This window comes from Tachypleus tridentatus, chromosome 2 (genome assembly GCF_004210375.1).
Source record: "Tachypleus tridentatus isolate NWPU-2018 chromosome 2, ASM421037v1, whole genome shotgun sequence".
Lineage (NCBI taxonomy): Eukaryota > Metazoa > Arthropoda > Merostomata > Xiphosura > Limulidae > Tachypleus > Tachypleus tridentatus.
Window position 1 is genome coordinate 70052346 of NC_134826.1, and position 20490 is coordinate 70072835.

The 20490-nt window shown below is 31.0% G+C and overlaps 1 protein-coding gene and 1 long non-coding RNA gene across 14 annotated transcripts in view; both read right to left on the reverse strand.

Annotated features, from left to right (window-relative positions):
* Positions 1-610: 610 nt before the first annotated feature.
* Positions 611-11811, reverse strand: LOC143244167 (uncharacterized). Of its 3 annotated transcripts, XR_013024930.1 has the most exons (4): positions 11504-11811; positions 8066-8190; positions 3845-3864; positions 611-3643 (listed from the first exon to the last, which is right to left on the reverse strand). It is a non-coding gene; the product is annotated as an uncharacterized LOC143244167 (long non-coding RNA). The 3 variants fall into 3 exon arrangements; XR_013024932.1 differs by having other exon boundaries at positions 611-3864; positions 8086-8190; positions 11347-11811; XR_013024931.1 differs by having other exon boundaries at positions 611-3864; positions 11347-11811.
* Positions 11812-18792: 6981 nt separating this feature from the next.
* The window catches only part of LOC143244168 (uncharacterized), a 136679-nt gene continuing 134981 nt past the window's right edge, over positions 18793-20490 (reverse strand). For all 11 annotated transcript variants that reach the window (XM_076488352.1, XM_076488353.1, XM_076488350.1 and 8 more), the window contains 2 exons: positions 20250-20450; positions 18793-19624 (listed from right to left, as the gene is read on the reverse strand). In XM_076488352.1, coding sequence (XP_076344467.1) covers positions 19487-19624; positions 20250-20450 — 339 coding nt within the window. In that variant the 3' untranslated portion in view covers positions 18793-19486. The remainder of the gene's footprint in view (positions 19625-20249; positions 20451-20490) is intronic.

The following is a 20490-nucleotide window of genomic DNA, read 5'->3' on the forward strand; positions in this document are numbered from 1 at the left end:
TTCCCTTCAATTGTTACTGCATTACAGTTCAGTGCTTTAGAATGAAAGAAATGACTATTTTTATAGTACATGCTGGAACACTTGTTTAAGAGGGTTGTACACTGGCATAAAATATTTTTTATGATAACGTATTACGGAGGGGTACTTATGTTGTGCTACAGTTTTGTTCGATCAGAAACAATGTCTGATGACCAACCTCATTTTGTGTAATCTGAATTTTAAACTTGCATAACACTTACTAATCACTAAAGTCTTAAGCTCTGAGCTCACAAATATTCAAAGGTATCCGTTTTTGATGGATTATTTGTGCTCAGGTAACCAATGAAACAGCTATTCAAATATGCAGCTCTCATAATGGATGATAATCTTTGTGCCTAGATTTGCACTAAGAAGTTGAGAAATGAGTAAAGTAGTATTTCAAGTTTTTTGTGACAAGTTCTGCAACACAATTGAGATAAAGTGAGGAACTGGTGTTAAAAGTTCCAGATGGAAGTTAGGCCTAATCTTTTTAATATTTGTTAATAATACAGTGAAAATGTTTTTAAATCAGGATGTGTGTGTGTGTGTGTTGCATCTGAAATAAATATATAACAAAAATACTTCTGTGGTCTTTTTGTAGTTAAAATTTTTTATTTTATCTCACAAGTAACATACTAACTGAAGTTTTTGGTACGTTAGAAAAATTCCTAAATCCAAGAAAAAAAACATTTTTCTACTTTTCTTTCTCTCTTTGTTAATTCTAACAATGCTAGTGTCTGGCTACCTATAAATTAAACTCAGGAAAGTTAAGAAGTTGGGTTTTTTGGAAATTTTCAAAGCTAAGTTATCTCTGTGAAATGTTCCCTCCCCATAGCTTGAAGAACTGGGTTTATGCACAAGATATGTTTTCCTAAGCAAAAAAACAAATTGTTTCTTTGCATAGCTTTACTATTATGAATATAATCATCTCTTTCATTACAGATTTTTCAGGGTGCCAGTGAGTGACTTGTTTTGCAGAGCCTGCTGAAGATGTAAGGTGCTTCTCATTATGATTAAATCCCAAATGAATAGAATTAGTTCAAACAAAAACAAAAAAGTAGGCAGACAGACAATATTATCATTCTTTTAAGTTGTAAAATTATGTAACATTGACATCCAGGAATCAGGCTTAATGGAATAAGTTTCTAATTAGAGCTTCCTTTAAATACTTAAGTTTTCACTGTTAATTTCACATACTTCCTGAAGTAACAGTTTTATTTATGATGCATGAGGCAAGCAATGTTTGAGGGCTATCTATGTAATATCATATAAGGAACTCTTTCAGAATTTGAAATGTTAATGATGGTGTGAAAGGAACACTTTTATAAGGTTCTGCCATGCCAAACATTAATTTCCTGTTTCTTAGTGTCATCAATTTAAACCAAAAATTGATTAAAGCGCAGTGAATAGTGTAGATTATTGAGTAGATCTGTAATAGGCAAACATTATAACTAAAGATATTCCACTGATATTGGATGAGAAAGTATAAATTATTATAATTGAAACAAGTGGCCCATTTGATATAGTTTCAATGTTTCCTTACATGATGGGCAATTCATCACAGGCTTAATTAAGGTAGAGATGTCTATGTGTTGTGTAGTTTAATTTTAACATATTTTAGTAAAAATAATGTGCAGTCAAAACCTAAAGTCTTTGCTTCTCTGGACTTCTTTAGTGAGTTACTAAATTTGCAGTGGAGTTTGTTACATTGAAAATTATCCATAGGAACTAGTAATTTTTTTCTTTTACTTGTATGATTTTGAGATGGAGAAACCTTAATTTATCCTTGTATTGCATTAAACATTATTATATCGAAGTTCATTTAGCCCACAACGTTTAATTTTTATATTGTATCTCAATTTGAACATGTTGAAAGTTCAATATTTAACTTGTTTGTGATATAGAGAGTTTTTCTGTCATTACTGAACATTTTATTTTCAAATTTACATTGCAGACTGACCAAGTTGTAAGTGCATCATCACAACATATTATAATGTATAAAAAACTACAGCAACTCAAAGTTTTATTGTTATATCTATTGCACCAGCTGCTGTCTGTCCAGATACTTCTAAAAGTGATGAATGAAACTTGATTTAAAGAATCTGTGAAGTAAATATTCTAATTGCCTGGTACATCAGTTAGAAGAATTTAATTTTACACAAACTACTGTACAAATAAAATAATGTAGTTTTTAATGAAATCTTCATCAATCTGGTAAGAAACAAAAAACCCTGTAATTTGTTTACACAACTTGGAGGCTGAAGAAGAAAGCTATCTGTACTGCTAAAGTATCTTATTTCATAGTGTCATACAAGTTTTATTTCACATTACTGAGTGCATAGGACAAAAACCTCCTGATGCAAGTGTAATGTATAATATTGTATTGTTGGCACAATCCCATCTCTTGAACTACAGACCACAGGTAAAACACCTGCTCCTAACTGAAGACTTAATGCATCACAGCCCAGATAACAACAGTCATGCATGTTTTATTTAATTTGAAAAGACAACACACTCTAGTACAAAGGCTGTTTCTTTACAATGCAACAGAGACAGATTATGTTCCGTTTAAAACCACAATTAAAAATTAACATGTTTGTCTTTTATAAATCACAAAGCTGCATTTCTGTTTCTCAGAATGTGCTTTTAAACTTTTCTAGGTTGAAACAAAGGTTATATAGTGCCCCACTTATATGTGATGAGTTACAACATAAGAGCTGGAAATGATAGTTCATATAATCTTAATTTGTAACCACTTTTTAACATTTACGTATGCAGTTTGATTACACAAACATGTCTTATTAAACTTTACTGATTTCCCTGCATTTAAAATGTTTTTAATGTTTCAGTGCCATTGGTTAAAATATTTAGTTTATTGTAAAAATTATTCAAGTTGGGTTTTGTTTCCTTAAATAATCTAGTAATAATTATTCATCAGTCTTTCAGTATTTATTTTCAAGTCTCAAAGTTGGGTAAATAACTAAAGACTTGAAGAGTTGTTTCAACATTTTCCATTGAAATATCTTTCCTACATGTGTGCTTATTTTCATGACTATGTTTTGAACCTACTGCCATCTCCTGTTCCATAGCAATAGAAGATTTATATATAAACTGGTCATTGAAGTAACACAGAATTTAGAATTATTTTTGTTAGTGAAAACAAAGTTTTCTCTATAATGTGATAATGTTTGTATTTTGTTTTTGAGAATAATGATGCATAAGTTAGACAAAAGCTAAACACACGATACATTTAACTTAAAGAAACTTTACACGTTTGTTTAATTTAAATCGTCATTATATCTGCTTATTTTTTTTCCATGTTCTGAAAAATTTTTTGTTTCAAATATTGTAATTATGTTCAACTAAATACACAAAACAGTAATGAATTATATGAAGTATAACATTACTAAAGTTTACACAAGGAATAATTGTTTCCTGCAAAGGATCAGCTTTTATCTATATAAAAACAAAATATATTTTATGACCAGTTCTCTTTAAAACAACACAATAACCCCCTATTGTTTCATTCACGGGTAAGCACGTATGCATCAGAACTAATGGCACAATGGGAGGCTACTCTCACCACAAGAACTAATCACACAGCAGAAGACCATTCTTCTTTAAGCTGTAATTTAACATTCCATTGTTTCAAGTCTCAAAATTTCACATTCTAAAATCATGACTCACAAATTTTCCATACAAAACAATCAAACACTAAAAGTTATGGATACAGAAAAGTTGTAGATAAATAAATTAATTGTTAATGGTGATCTGTTCAGCAGTAACCTATTTACATGCATTGTTTTATAAGAAACAAAGGTCTTACCTCAACAGGCAAAGTACATTCTGAAAAAAGAAAAATTAGCTGTGGAAATTATACAAATCAAAAGTATATTAAACCATAATAATTTTGTGTACATGCACTCAAACTGATTAGATAAAACATTGTATTTTGACAAAGAAAGTATTTTTTAATTGATTTTCCATAATTATTACATCATAAAAATCAAACTTTCTCTCACTATTTAAACATATTCTTAATTATCACATGTTTATTCAGAGATAATAGGATGGAACTGAAAATCAGTTACAACAGTTGTGAATTTCACTTACAGACCACCAGGTTAAAAGTTCCACTGACTAACAGATGGTGACATCAGAAAAAAATAAGTTTGTGAAATTAATAGCATTACCATTTATATATCTTGAGAGTAAATCTAATTTATGGAAACCAGCAAGTGTGGATTTTCATTTAAATTCAAAAGTACGTGTGGAAAGTTAAATATACAAACAACTTTTGATCCATGTTACACAACAGAAGTATGTGTGGAAAGTTAAATATACAAACAACATGTGAGCCATGTTGCACAACAAAAGTATGTGGAAAGTCAAGTATATAAAGAACATGTGAGCCATGTTGCACAACAAAAGTATGTGGAAAGTCAAGTATATAAAGAACAATACATCTCTGATCCACGTTACACAACAAATGTTTATACGGAAAGTAACGTTTATAATGATGTAATAGTCTTTGATGTTTGAATACACGTATTAAGATATCAACAGTTTAAAAGGTAATCTCAAACTTATGAGGCTCTTAAAAAAAAGTTACCTCTAGAGTATGATTAACAAACCTTGAATATTGCATTAGTTACTGACATTTTTACAGGATAAAAACTCCAATCCAGAAATCTCACTCATGCATAATGTAAGTAAATAAATATTTTCCAACAGTTAGAAACTCCAAGATTCATAACTAATTTGGACCTGGTTAATTCATGACTTTAGAATTTAGAAACCAACAGATATACCAGTGAATTCTAAAAACAAATTGTTACTATAGGTAGTGAACACTCCATAAACAGTAATTATGAATAATGTAGCCCATTAATCATCTTCACATATACACTAGCTTGATATTTTAGTATAATCATCTCCTAAACCTTTTATAACTCTAAAACCTGTGTGCATATGCAAAATGCATTGATTATATATGGTTATTATTTGATTATTGTAGAAGCAGATGTAATTATGGTTAGTTTGCTAAACAACAGAAAAGAGCAACTATCTCTACAACTTTCAAAGGAGAATGATCATGGTGGCCAAAGTTAACAAAGGCTTCATTATGAATGGCCATTTCTTGGACCTACAAATACTGACAATCAAATATAGCATATAAAGCAGAAAAAAAAAGAATATAATTTTTATAAATAAAATCACTAACTGCTTATGGTATCCTGAAGAAAAAATAGATACATAGGTTTGTAAAGTGTAATATAAATCATGCTGTGCCCTATGTAACATTTCACAGTTGTCAGGACTGAACTACCTCCAACTGTAGACGATACTTCACACACATGAAACAACCAGTATGAAAAACCACTAACTGCTGGTGTTAATCAAATACTTTACACAGTGATTCAGTATGTCACATTTAACTCTCTTCTTAGTTAACAAAAGAAATAATAACCATAGCCAATACACTCCAGGTAGAAAAACCTGAATCAGGACTACATTATGATACTGTTTGATGTTACTTAGGTAATGTGATGCCAATAAAACTAATCAGTTTTGGAAATAGTACATAACACCATAACACCTCTTCCAATAAAAATATTCACACTTTTAAACCATACATATGTATTAGAATAATGGATTTAGAGACAGTGGAAAGCAAACACAGATCAGTTTGTGGCACTAAGACCACCCTGAAAAAGACCTGCAACAAGTTATACTCTGGCCATAGTGCAGTGTATTTTAATAGTTGAAACTCTAAAAACACTCCAGCATTTTGTAAATGATGTTTAAATGCCCCATGCAACAATATATGGCACAATATTAAAGAATCTTCATCTGGCAAAATAAAACAAGTAACATGTACAAAGTTTCTTCCATGACATTCATTCAATTGTCTCATACCTCAAGCAGCTAAATAATAAAGTGGATGTTCTTGTAATTCCACACAAAGACGTACCAGTCAAACTGGCAGCACCTACAGAGTTCTGCATTCACACCATTGAAAATGGCTCTGGAAAACCACCATTGTATTAAACTAAATGGTTTATAGAAAGTAACAAGGGAGTAGTGATGTGCTTCTGACATAATAATCTTAACTGGAGCCTTTCGCAGTGAAACTATACTGCAGAGCTGTTGTTATGATGAACAGCCATCAGATACACATGACCAGAATTGTTAATGTGGGCCATAATGACACTTGTGAGGTTAGAAAAACTTCAATATAACATACAACTTTTGTATAACAGTACAAAAAACGTTCCCACGAAAAGCGTTGGTTCTTTATCTCCTTTAGAAGGATGATTAACATCTGAAAATTGGTGATAACTCTTCACTCTGCTACATTTCTACCCTGAGAGCTTTTCTAAGACAATAATTCACCATGCATATAATGTACATACTGCCTTCTAAAGACATAACAACAACAATTAACTTATTTAGCACACACAACCACTATAATCCTGAAAACCCAGCTGATGAACAAGCTATACTGTTTTGTGAAGCCCATATACCCTCCGCGAAGTTTAGGCTACTATCAGATATTAGACAGAGAGAGATAAAAACAAATGTCAGTCAGAGTATATTGTTTAAAGCTGTTTTGTACTTACTGTTTTCTCAAAAAATAAACCTTGTCCTAATTCTTAATTAGATTAATGCAACCAAATATCTCCCATCCCTCAATTTAACAACTGCTTTTAATATATTACCAGCTGTGGGCATCTACAGAATGGGGTGGGGCAATTTCAATGAAAAATACATTTTAATAATTTATTTTAAAATGTATTAGAAAATAATACTATTTAAAGATATGTGATTAAAATAGGTTTACATAAATAAGCCATAATCTGCCTCCTTTAATACAGTATCTTCCCATCCATGGAAGTTCACAAGATGAGGCATAATAACAACTGAAACAAAGAGGCTGATCCAAGAAAACATTAATCGATGGCATGACTGAGACTGGATAAACACAATATTACACTGAATGAGGCCTTGATTTGGAATGGCATTTGTATCTCCCCGCAATACTTAACTATGGACGAGGAACGTAAAGGGGAAGATATACTAATCCATCTGGTGCAGCAAACCATGTCACAGAATAAGACCATACACTAGAATAATAGAACACTAAATTAATGGTATGTAAACGTAACGAAGAAAAGAAAGAGAATGAAACTCTTCTAGATCCACACAGCTGGACACCCCTCTTGAAAACACTCAAACAAGTTACTTCAACTCTCAATGGAAAGAGACCACAGATAAGCTTCTCTGTCAAGAATTGGGATCAAATTCCACCCATTAAAACTAGAGAAACATACTAGCAGCCACTAAACTAAGATAAAACAATTTACCAACGAGAAAAGATATTTAGAAATTAATAACAAGTAACATTAGTAACTACTTAACAATCAAGATTTAGGTTATTGTATAAAATATGAACCATTGTGTGATAACTTCAATCATAAGAGCCAGCTGTTAAAATTATGCAATTAATAATAAATAGGCTTAACTACAAATAACAATAAACTACAAAACCTTTGAGGCTCTGCTTTAAGTCATTAGTTGGACAGCCTTGCTGCTGACAGCGTTTTCATCTTAACTCATGAATACTTGACATGGCTGGGCCTACTTAGCAATATTACTAAACACTGAAGTAGAAAGAGTAATATACTGTGCCTATCACATTTGCCCAGTGTAGCTAATGACATTTAAGAAATCCAATTTCACATATTAATCTAACTAATATCTAAATATTATAAACAACAACTAATAATGTTTATTTTATTCTGACTATTTTGAGACTTCTTATTCAAAATCAATTTTTTAGTAGTTATCCTAAACTTTCCAATTCTAACAAATTAATTGTGGGAAAACAAAGAAACCCTATCATTTTACTTTTCCATACAAGTTTCTCCTTACACATTACTTGTTCTACATTTATCCATTTAAGTTCTACAGAAGATGTAAATATCTTAATGAGACCTGTAGACCAGGTTCTGTGTAAGCAACACATTTAATACATTCAACCTACTGACAAGTTGACTGTTGTACCTCCACAGTATAAAACTTTCAAGAGGATAATTAGCACCAGGTTGAGATCCAACTGGAAGATTACCCCTAGTTTCATTTGAGGATTCCACTTCTGATGTCATGTTTCTGAAACAACCCAGATGTTAGTTTTAAATCATACAATCTCTCTGGAAGTATATCAACAAAACCTTGTTTTAGTTATGGATACACAAATTCCCACAGACGTGTCACTAACATGAAGTCGTTACAGATTTTGGATAATTGAAAAAAAAGCTACTATTTTGATTACTGTTTGATTTTCTTCATCACTAACAATGTAAGTGGAAAAACCTTAGATAACTGTTTATTTTTGTTTCAGTACCAAAGTTTGACCTGAGAAGTATTTTTAATTGATTCAAATAATCCCATAATGTTATTAATTCCTTCAAGCTTTAGGCTAATAAAAGAACAGAAATGACATTTAAAGTTAACAAGGCACAAGTCTCCTGAAAAAACTTACAGTCTGGTCAATTCAAAAGATTAAGTGAAACTTTGTTTAGCCACAAACTTATGCTGGGACATTCACACATGTAGTTAAGTGAGCCAAATGCATGTTCCATATTTTTTTAAAATAAGAGGTTACAATGTATCTCAGAACGGCTGGTATGGGTATTAACAATTTTATTGATGAGCAGAGAACAACATTTCAACCTTCCTAGGTCATCTTCAGGTTAACAAAGAGTTTGCAACTGACTGTTGCCAGACCTGAAGATGACCTAGGAAGCTTGAAACATTGTTCCCTGCTTTATTAGTAAAAGTGTTAATACCCATATCAGCCATTCTGTGATACATTTTTATTTCAAGTGGGTTTCTCGTCAGCAAGAAAAGGTTGCAATGTTTTTGGTGTAAAATGCTATAGAAATTATAAAAAGAGTGGAAGTGAATTATCACCTTTAACATAAAAGTTACCTTTGTCTGAACACAGGACTAGCCATATATGTATGTGAAAAATTCAAAATGTAAACTGTATTATTGCAATGTGTCCACATATGTTGTAAAGGCCTTAATAATACTAGTATAATTTAAAACATCCATTGACTAGATATTGTATAAATATTAATATAATTAACTGTATTCTTTTTAAATGCTATTATGACATTTACAATGTTAGAAATATGGTCTGTAAATGTAAAAACTACTTATGTTTAAACCATTGTGAAAAAAACAAGCTTGAAGTAAATTATGTGCTGTTCAGAAAGTATAAATGTGTAGCTAAGTTGGTTTTAGAAAGTTAACTACCTATAATACCCGAGATAGGGGAAATTACATACCAAGTAACTCCCTGAATTGGAGTCATTTTTAAAAATGTGGAACAGGCATGTGCCCTTAAATAGAGAGTGAATAGACCTGAGAACTTGTTTAACAAGACCTTAAATATAACTCATAAGACCAGCATAAGTCAAGTATATGATGGTTCTATCAGAAAACTTGCAGTTATCAAGGTGACAAGCTGGTCAACTTGAGCATTGCTAACTCAGTACTAATACTAGTCTCAGAGTACTACTGTTAGTTGGGAGTCCTGGGTTTAAGTGCTGGTCAGGGTAGATTACTTTTCATTTCTGCCAATAATTGCATTAACAGCAAGGGTATAAAAGTGATGATACATTCTACTTTTATAAGTACAAATATAAGATAGGTACTTTTAATTAGCTATACTAACTGTCAGGTCGATTTTGAGTTTTGAAGTTGAGATTAATTATGTTATTTTGAATTCAAGCACACATTAGTCTGCCTAAACATTTCAAAATATTGTGTATATCACCTTCAAAATAGAAGGTTTTTTCATTCTGTGCCCAGAACTAAAAACTACTATATTACTAACTTATAACTTTTCCAAATACATTACAATTATGAATGTGTGAATCACAACAATAGTTTAATTTGACAACTTTAAATGTTTTTGTAACCCAAGTTATTTAAGCAATCCACCTACTAACCCTCTACCTCACTTATAAAATGTCTCTTTTCCTTACACAGTAAACCTAACTGAAAAAGAAAATATTTTTAACTATTAAGTTGAACAGTCAAAAGTGAAAAGAAATTTCTAAGTTCAGTTACTCAAGAATAAAGAAAATCAAATAAAAGTAAATTTGTTTAAATTAGAATGCATAAATATATCTAAGTTTAGGTCAAACAGACATTGTATTATGCAAAAAAAAAAAAAAAACAACTTATAATGTGGAAAAATAAAATTAAAAATTCAGGAACTCAGAAATATCCATGAAAAATGTATAAAGTGAATTAAAACAATTACTTGATGTTCACCCTGATGGATCAAAGATCAAGTTTGTGTTTTTCTTAATAGAAAAGTGACATTGGCCTAGTTACTGGAAGGCTTATCACTGTTCCACTGGAGGACAGCCAAAGTTATATTGTTTCAATTTTTCATTTAATGGGTTAATAATAAACTTTTTCTTACAATATTGCAATACATTTAAATGAACTATAAGAAATATTCATAAAGACATTCAAAACTGATTTTGTATGAACCTTACAAAAATGTTTTACATTATTTTAGACTGGAAGGAAAATAATAATGTGTAGTATTTACAGCATCAGGGTTTTTATACTTCAGACTTTATTCCCAACACCAAAGATGGTCAATGAGACAGTGGATGTAGGAATTAGTTTTATTATAGCAGCTGGTCCTATCACATTCTGGTTCCTTTTATCTCTAATAAGTTCCTAATGTTTCCATTGTACTTGCATATTTTATATCTGTAACAAACACACTAGGAGCTTATAGACTTTTTTTTACATAAATTATAATTAATAATCATTCTAATGTCAGATTCGTAACCCAGTTTCTGGTCTAATTCAATGTGCAATTAGATAATGCTATTAGTACATTATACATGTATGGGTATTGAAAACGTTTATTAAAATAAAACATTAATACTTATACCAGCCATCTTGAGATACATTTTTGTTTATTTTAATATTAAAAAGTTTAATATAGTTGATAGGGTGGCCTAAATGAACAATCAGATACCTTGCAATTATAATCATAACTTAAGTATTAAATCTAAAGCTAGGATAATATTGCAAAGACTGCGACGGTATCCGATTAATAAATTGCATCTTCATAATGAATCAGTCTTTTAATTCACGATATTACAAAGGCCTAGTCAGGTACATTAAATTAAATGCATTACTATTAATACCAGGGTAAAATGTATTCTCAAGATAGCTGGTATGGGTATTAAAACTTTAATTAAAATAAGGTACAGAACACGTTTCGACCTTTTTAGGTAATATTCGGTTTAACGGAATTTGTAACTTATCGTTGCCGGACACGTGTTAGGGTCGAATATGTAAATGAGTAAGTTTTAGTTCTCATGTATTCACGTAACTTGCTTTGATCGGAAAAAAGTTATTACTACGCAAGGTTTTAACTCACAGTCACATGAGTCAATAAAACTCCATTCGGCTTCGAAGCAAATAAACAATGCTTTGGTTATTGACTGTAGTCCACTATTGACAATTGGATACGGACTTAGTTGACAAGTATTGGGTGTAGCTCAAACGATTAATTTTAAGTAACATATAATAAACATTAATATTTCACTAAACTGACTAACTTGAAACAACTATGTTGCAAAAAAATAAATAACGAAACTTGATTTGTTTTTATATCACGAACCACTATCACCTAGATTACCATGAGAAACATTTGCGTTCTCAAGTCTAATATATGGGTGAAGAGTGATCTGGTGGCGTATGATATTCACCACTAGGAATAAATATTAATTTTTAGGTCTTTTAAAATACAGTTTTTTAAAGATAATTTCATTAAAAAAAAGTATGTTTTTGTTTATCTGAACGTTTAATTTTACAAAAAAATCTTTAAAATACCAAATGATATTTACTAGCTTAAACTGAATTCGACTCTAATATGGAGTAGGAAAACTGCATAGCTAATTACAAGAACTTATGGGTGAGTTAAAAAGAACGTAATAATATATCAACCACATTATATCTACTATTAGTTCGTTTTATATGAAATGGCCGATTGTATAGGTAAAAATTAAAACCCCATATTTGTAACAAAGACCAATATTATAAATCAATATATACTTCCATTTGCTGCAATGGTTTTCTCCCAACGGGATAAGGCCTGGCATGGCCTAGCGCGTTAAGGCATGCGCTTCGTAATCTGAGGGTCGCGGGTTCGCGCCCGAGTCGCGACAAACATGCTCGCCCTCCCAGCCGTGGGGGCGTTATAATGTGACGGTTAATCCCACTTTTCGTTGGTAAAAGAGTAGCCCAAGAGTTAGCGGTGGGTGGTGATGACTAGCTGCCTTCCCTCTAGTCTTACACTGCTAAATTAGGGACGGCTAACACAGATAGCCCTCGAGTAGCTTTGTGCGAAATTCCAAAACAAACAAACAAACAAACCCAACAGGATAAAAATGAAAATATTCAGTCTCTAAAAAACTTCGTCGTTTCGTAGACAATAAACTTTTCAAATGTTTCGACAATAGTCTCCTAATTCCTGAATGTTTTGTAATCGAAAAAAAACAGCTCAAAGTGCTGGAAAAAGTGATAATTAGTTGGAGATATTTTAGGTGAGTATGATGTATGCTCAGAATTTCATATTTCATTATCTCAATTTTGTTTAGTGATGACGAGAAAACCCACTTGTAGAGAAAATTGTATATTTAAGAACAGCTGGTGTGGCTAGAGAAAGCACTAGTAAAGGAGCGGACCACGTTTCGACCTTCTTCGATCATTGTCAGGTTCACGAAAGTTAAATTGTCGGGTTCACGAAAGTTGAATTGTCAGGTTCCTTAACTAGTGCTTTCTCTACGCATACCAGCCGTTTTAAATATATAATTTTAAATCTTGTTTGTTTGTTTTTGGTTTTGAATTTTGCGCAAAGCTACACTAGGGCTATCTGCGCTAGCCATCTCTAATTTTTCAGTGTAAGACTAGAGGGAAGACAGCTAGTCATCACCACGCACTGCCAACCCTTGGGCTACTATTTTACTAACGAATAGCAGGATTGACCGTAACATAATAACGCCCCCACGGCTGAAAGAGTGAGCATGTTTGGTGCGACGAGAATTCAAAACCGCGACACTCAGATTATGAGTCAAGCGCCTTAACCACCTGACCATGCCTGGCCTTCTCAATTTGGAAATGGTGATTTGTGAGGTATGGGGTCTGGCGTTATCAAGCAGTAGAAATAGTCTATGCCTGTTCACCACTGATGACTCTTTGGTAGTTAATTTTCGATGCATTTTATCATTTTATTGGCAATAAGATTGTGCTCTAGTTGTTTCGCCTAGTTGCAGAAAGGAGTAACGGATAATAACCTCTGCAAACCACCATACTGTCATCATAACCTTCGGCGTATGTCTTGGATATTTATCTGCATCTAACCGTTGTACTGATCTCTTTCGGTTGTCGTACAGAATCCGTTTATTGTCGCAGGTAACGATTCACTTCAAGAGTGACTCCCTCTTGTTCCTAACCATTTTTTGTCCTTCTGTCAATTTGCACTGGAAACTTCTAAGTCTGCTGCAAGTGCCTGAGCTATCGTTTGGGGGTTACCTTCCACAGTAGTTCTATATCTTTCTTCATTCACAACAAATTGAGGCCTTCTTCAGTGTTTATTCTCGAGGTTCATATTAATAAAACGACCTATTATGACCGAGGCATTTGGCTTAATACCTGGGCCTATCAGACCAGTTGGGATACGAAAAATATATTAGTGGTCAAATACTATATGAATCCCAGTTACTTGAACAACATCTATTATGCTGTGAGTTAGATTAGGTTGGGGAAAGATAATTTTTTATCAATTCTTTTTAACTCACTACAAATCAAAATGAAGTTTATAACTTTTATGAACATCAAGTTATTTTTAATCCTAAATTTATTTAATATTCATTCTGTTGTTTAGATCAACTATTAATTTTAGTTACGTTAACTCATGTTGATTTTGGAGTGTTTTGAAATTGACACAAGCTTCCCTTAACGGTAAAATAAAGATATTAATGTTGTGAAAGATTATGGAGGTTTATGGTAATAGCTAGTCACATAAGATGTATCCTTGTGTTGTAACCACTAAATAAAACGCCTTCCTTGATCTTGAAAATGAGCAAGTTCACAGTATATAGTTGAAAATAATTATTGCTAATTATTTCTCATTATTGCTTCCAATATTAAAAAATATTCTGATTTTGAACCATTGTGTTAACCTTTGGTGAACAATTATTTTTTCTTGTTATTTTTCGTTATTTTTTGATAGTCATTGGATTTATCTGATATTCATGTTACATTATTTATTAACGTTTGTACCTAGTTCTGTCCAAGTACCGGTTTACCTTTTTTGTGATAAAATTCATATTATAGTTTTTGAAAGTGTATTTTTTATATTTTTGTTATTATATTTAATAAATTGTTTATATCTGATTGGTTCTGGCTATAGTAGCGTTTTGTTTACTCCAGTACAAAATGCTTAGCTCTCCAGTGGCTCAGCGGAATGTCTGCGGACTACAACGCTAAAAACTGGGTTTCGATACCCGTGGTGGGCAGAACACAGATAGCCCATTTTGTAGCTTTCTGCTTAATTCAAAACAACAAAATGTTTATTATTAATAATATGTATTTATTTGAATTAAATTTTATTGTACTCGTTTATTTGTAAAAATACACAACTATAATTATGCAAAAAAGGGTCAGTCTCGATAAACGTTTAACAGAAAAAAAAGTCAAACATGTTTCATTAAAAATTTATTCGTAATCTAACAATGAAGTTCACCAATCATCGCTAAAATACACATCGAATAGGAATACTGAATTTGGAACATCTTAAAAGGTTTCTTCTAATTCTTGTTTGGAAATAAACTCTTTAAATATGTTTTCCATGAACTATCTTAAAAACGTATTGTAACAAATTATCACTGTTTTATAAATTAAATGTTGAAAGGACAGGAGGTTCTAGTTTTCATTCTTAATTGCATGTTAAGCAATTCCTCAAAAAATAACAACTTTCGACCAGAGTAAATTACGTACTTAGGATGTGAAATGAACTGTAATGTTGTAAATCTTTCATTAGTTATTGGAATTGATAAAGTAATTTTAATAATAATATAATTACAATTAGTAATGTCATTGTTCTAATGGAAAGTATACAAAGAAATTGAACATTGGTTTCTCGCATTAGAAGTTCATAAACTTACTGCTAACTTATTGGAGAGCTCTTATTATATATACTGGTAACCGAGGGTTGAGGTCATTTTGTTGAATTTGGTGCAAAGTCACTCACGGGCTATGTGTGCTAACTATTGCTAACATAGAAGTGAGAGACTAGTGGGAAGGCAATTAGTCAACACGACTCACCACTAAATTTTGGGCTATTCTATAATAACAAACAGTGGCTATCACACTATAACCCCCTTATGGCTGAAAGGACAAACTTGTTTGGTGAAAGGATTTAAACATGCAATCCACAGGTTGCATGCATGTCGAGTCTTCTAATTATGAGCCTAAAAATAGTATTCGTTTTAATATACAATTAATTAAAATATACACATCCACATATATAATACTGTTTAAAATGTTTTCTCTTTCTACTGTTTAGAGTAATTCAGATGTTTCTTTCTGTTCCAATAGAAAAAAAAAATCTAAAACCAGTTTTGAAAAATTTTCTAGTATATTTACAAAATAATACAAGTTATCTTACACAAACATAACACTGCTTCAATAGAACACGTAAGGTTAACATATTTATGGATTAAAGCATTATATATTTTACTCTGATATAAAAAAACGTTTTAAGCCCAGTGTTTTACAGAATGAATAAATGATAACTGTTGTTAAGAGTACATACCCAATTGACACTAATGAATTACAAATGGGACAATGACATCTTTGGCCTGTTTTCATTTTGAAATTATTTACATCTCTGTTAATAAACATTAAGTACACTCATCATATTCAACAGCCACGCTTACTTTAAATGTTAATTATTTTTAATGATAAAGCAACAATGGTGTACTAAGCCTATTTTTAATGATACAACAGCAATAGTATACTAAACCAAAATTTAGAAATTATTTTCAAATATTTTTATACAGTTATGGGATTGCTGCTTAAATACACATAAACTGAAATATGGCGATGGTTATCTATGGATTTAATGATGCAATTATTTATAAACTAAGTTATGTACCATAAAACATTTATCATAGGTGTAAATATTCTCACTATTTTTTTATCTCATAACAACCAAAATTGTGAAAAATTACTTTTTCTACCTTAAAATTTAACACAAAATTACTTAAAGTTCTGGAAATAAGTGGAAAAAGTTAAGGTAAACATTCAACTTTTTATAATTATTTGTAGATTAAACTATGTTTTATTTTATTTAGAACCTATTCAATTACAAAACAAAAAGTGTGTCATCTTCTATCAATAAATGATCTTCTGTGCATTTAATTTTACAATGTTAATTCTTATTTTCACTAATTGTTAATATTCTTCATGATATGTTCTAATTTTAGAGTGAATAATATTTTGTTTATAGTTTGTTTTTCATACTTTTACTTGAAATATAATGACTCTTTAGAGATGTAAAACATATAAGCACAAATAACTGTCAGCAAAATCCAAGCCAGCAACCATAACATCAAATGCTAAAAATCTGTATGTAAACTAACCAACAAATTAAAGAATCTAAGTAGCAACCAATGAAATGGGTACGAGAAAGTTGTAACACGTTTGTAACGGCAGTTACAATTAGATACTTTAAATGCATCAAGTGCATTGTGCAAAAAAAATGGATAAACTAAATTATCCAGCACATGCTCAATGAGTGCATAAACAAAACGCTGCCTCAAAATTTAATTTGTACATAAAAATTGGCAAGCATTAATAAACAGATTATAATGTGCAAATATATTACTTCCAGACTTTTACTTACCTTCTTTTTGTATGTATTAAATGTTAATTTATCATTTACCCGATTTTAGTCAAGGTCCCACATACCAAGAGTGTGAGGTGATTGTTCTTTAATGTTTACATTTATTTTATGTATATTACTGCAGTTGTGTTCACAAACAGAACTGTGCATACACATACCATGCATTGAGGGATCCAGGGAGTATGTTCCCCTGTTAAAATTTGAAAAAATGGTACTTCTTGTACACAAAACTCAGATTTCATATATACGTAGATATCTTTGTATATTGGTAGTTTCGTTTTCACCTAATATGAGTATCTGTATTTTCACATACTGGTCCAAATAAACAGAAACGTAAACTGAATTGTTAAAGGAACTTTTTGCATAAATTTCTGTCACACTGTCTTTTATGGAATTTCAAATACTCTGTTGAAAAATGATATATTTTGTGAGCAGTTTATATTAGATTTCCAACAGAATGTTGAATACCGTGTCACATGTATCTATCATAATTAATTAGTGTATGGTATTTTTATAACATTACAGCAATTGTAGAGTTAAGTATGGTGACAGAAATGTATACAAAACCAGTAATAAATTGAGTCTTACAAAGTACTGATGCTTACATCATTTAAAAAATAATTAAGATAAACTCAAATCTGTAATAATATATCTAGTATAAAATGTATGCCAACATAAAGATTTATATGATACATATTGACAACTGATTGCCCCACTTGTTTTTTTTTTCTTAATAAATGGGGAGTCTGTCAATAAAGATACAGACAATCATTAATATATTGTATATTTATTAGCAGGGTCATTGTAAGCTTTCATGTTAAGTTCTTTTGAAATCATAAATTAAAGCTAGGGATTATAGTACACTCAGCCCTATAGTGCCTGTTGTCAATGTATTATCATAATGTTACAATTATGTAAACAAATAGCTGCAGTAAAGACAATCACATGCAGTAACTTAACATTCTAACTCTTCTAAAATCTTGCCAACCTGTTGAACAGATAACCATATTTCTTGCAATATAACAACTGAGTTTACTGTAAAACAATTATAACAACTTTATAGAATCTATGTGTTTAGTTTTAACTTACTTTGTTTTGATTTTTGTTAATGTCCTAACATGTGATACTACTATAAAACGAAAACTTTCCTTTTAAATTATTTTAAATAAAATAACTATGAAGAAAATACATGCCAAGCTGTTGGTGTTTCACCAGAGTTAATCTGAATTTTTGTGCATGTATTTTCTTTCATACCCAATTTCTAGCTGTTTTATACTTTAATTCCAGAGTGTTATACAATGTCATTGCTCTTTGAAAGTAGCTTGAAATATAATTTTTACTTTGTCCTAACACTTTCCTTCTAAAATCACTAAACATTTACAAAGGTACATTTCAATCAAAATAACCAAACATTTACAAAGGTACATTTCAATCAAAATAACCAAACATTTACAAAGGTACCTTTCTACATGTAATAAGTAACTAAAAGATTCCAAAATATTTTGTTGGAGTTGACTAATTATTTTATGTTTTGAGAATATTCCAATCTTTTGGAAAGGGAGTGGTTGGGTCTGATGAACCCTTCAACTACGTTTGGAACTGCTGAAGTTTTTTTCCTTTTTTGAATGATTAACGCACCCACTGAAACAGCTGATTTGTAATACAGAAAATGTTATCTATTAATAGAATATTTTCTGAAATTACCACACAACTGTATTCGTGCCATATTCAGAAAGTGGTCTGGATAAAATTTCAAATTTCAAAATAAAACATTTAATATATTCTGTGTATAAAAAGTTTCTACAAAATTAGTTTCAACAATCAGTTAGTAGTAATCGTCACTAGACCTTGAAAGTATAACACATTTGTATCCATGAAAAACAAACCAAAATAATACATAATACTCTTTAATTTCAGAAGAAACATTAATTTTTGGTTTAAGGGACTTGTGTTCATACACTTAACACTAACAGGGCACATGTGCCCAGCAACAATCAGCTGCAAACTCTCTCTTTGTTAATCTGAAGATGGCCTAAGAAGGTCGAAACGTTGTTCTTTACTTTATTTTTAATTAAAGTCAAATACCTATACCAACCATCTTGAGAATACATTTTTATTTCAAGTGGGTTTCTCATCATCAAGAAAATTTAAGAAGTGTTTTATATAAGTGTTAAGTTGTTAAAAAGTTTAAAAAAATAAATATTAAGATATTTTGAAAAGATTCTGTCAGATATCCTAAATATAACTCCCTTTACATTTTGTATTATAATTCAATATAATAGACATTTAGTTCCTGTGATAAAGTGGCATTATTGTTTGTTTACCAATGCCCATCTGAAACAAACAGTTTACTCATAAATTATTTTGCCACACAAAGGACTAAAGATGACTGATGTAGGGATCATATTAAGATTTGTTGTGTCAAAGTTATTTTCTACATAAAACAAAATATCACAAAGTGGACTCCAATTCTGTGTTCAGCAGGTCTTTAGTCCTAATTCCAACATTGTCTACATTCATGTCATCTGTGTCGTTGTTATTAGGGCTAGAATAGCTTGCTGCTTCCTGAAGTCTCATTAACATGTTGAGCTAAGCAGACAAAACATAACTCATGGTTTTATAAAATTCATGTTATATGTCTTATAGCAGACTTTGTAACATGAAGTCTAACACTGACAACAATTATAAAATATTTGTCAAATACAATCATTTTATTTATTATTAGTAGTATTATATGTGTAATTGAAAACAGAATAATGTCAAAGTATTTCTATTACAAAACATTACAAATCCAATATCTATATTAAGAAAACCAAAAATGTTCACTAATATAGTATTTTTCTTAAATTACAGAATAATATTTTGTTTCAGTTTCCTTTTTCTTATTACAGTTTTGTGAAACCCAGTGGTATCTAAAACATCACACAATGAACCAGTTTAAATCAAACTTGATTCCAGTTTATGATGCTAATAAAAAAACTTTACCATCTCTTTCAAGATAAAATAAGTACCTTGAAATCAAAGAGAATTCAAACTCACATATATGTTTAAAAGAATTATAACAGATAATTACTAGAGAGTTTTAATATCATAATTTCATGAATAAATTTAGACATAAAAGCATTGTCAACTGTTAATTAGCTTGATTATAACATAATGTAATTTTCAAGGAACTTCAAATATCAAAGTCCCAACACCATGCATTAGAACTTACCAAAGGGTCTGCTTCTAAATCACTGCACAATACAGTAGTCGTTTTTGTTCCCACACTAGAAACTGGATGACTTTCATAACCAACATCTTCGGGACGAAGATGCAGTAACTGGGGCCAGTCAGGCTCACCTATTGATGGCCAGGGATACGATTCTTGGACCCACTCAGTTGGATCTTCCCACGGGGCTCTACGACCATAAAGCTAAACATATAGAATTAGGGATTATGAAACACTTTTGATG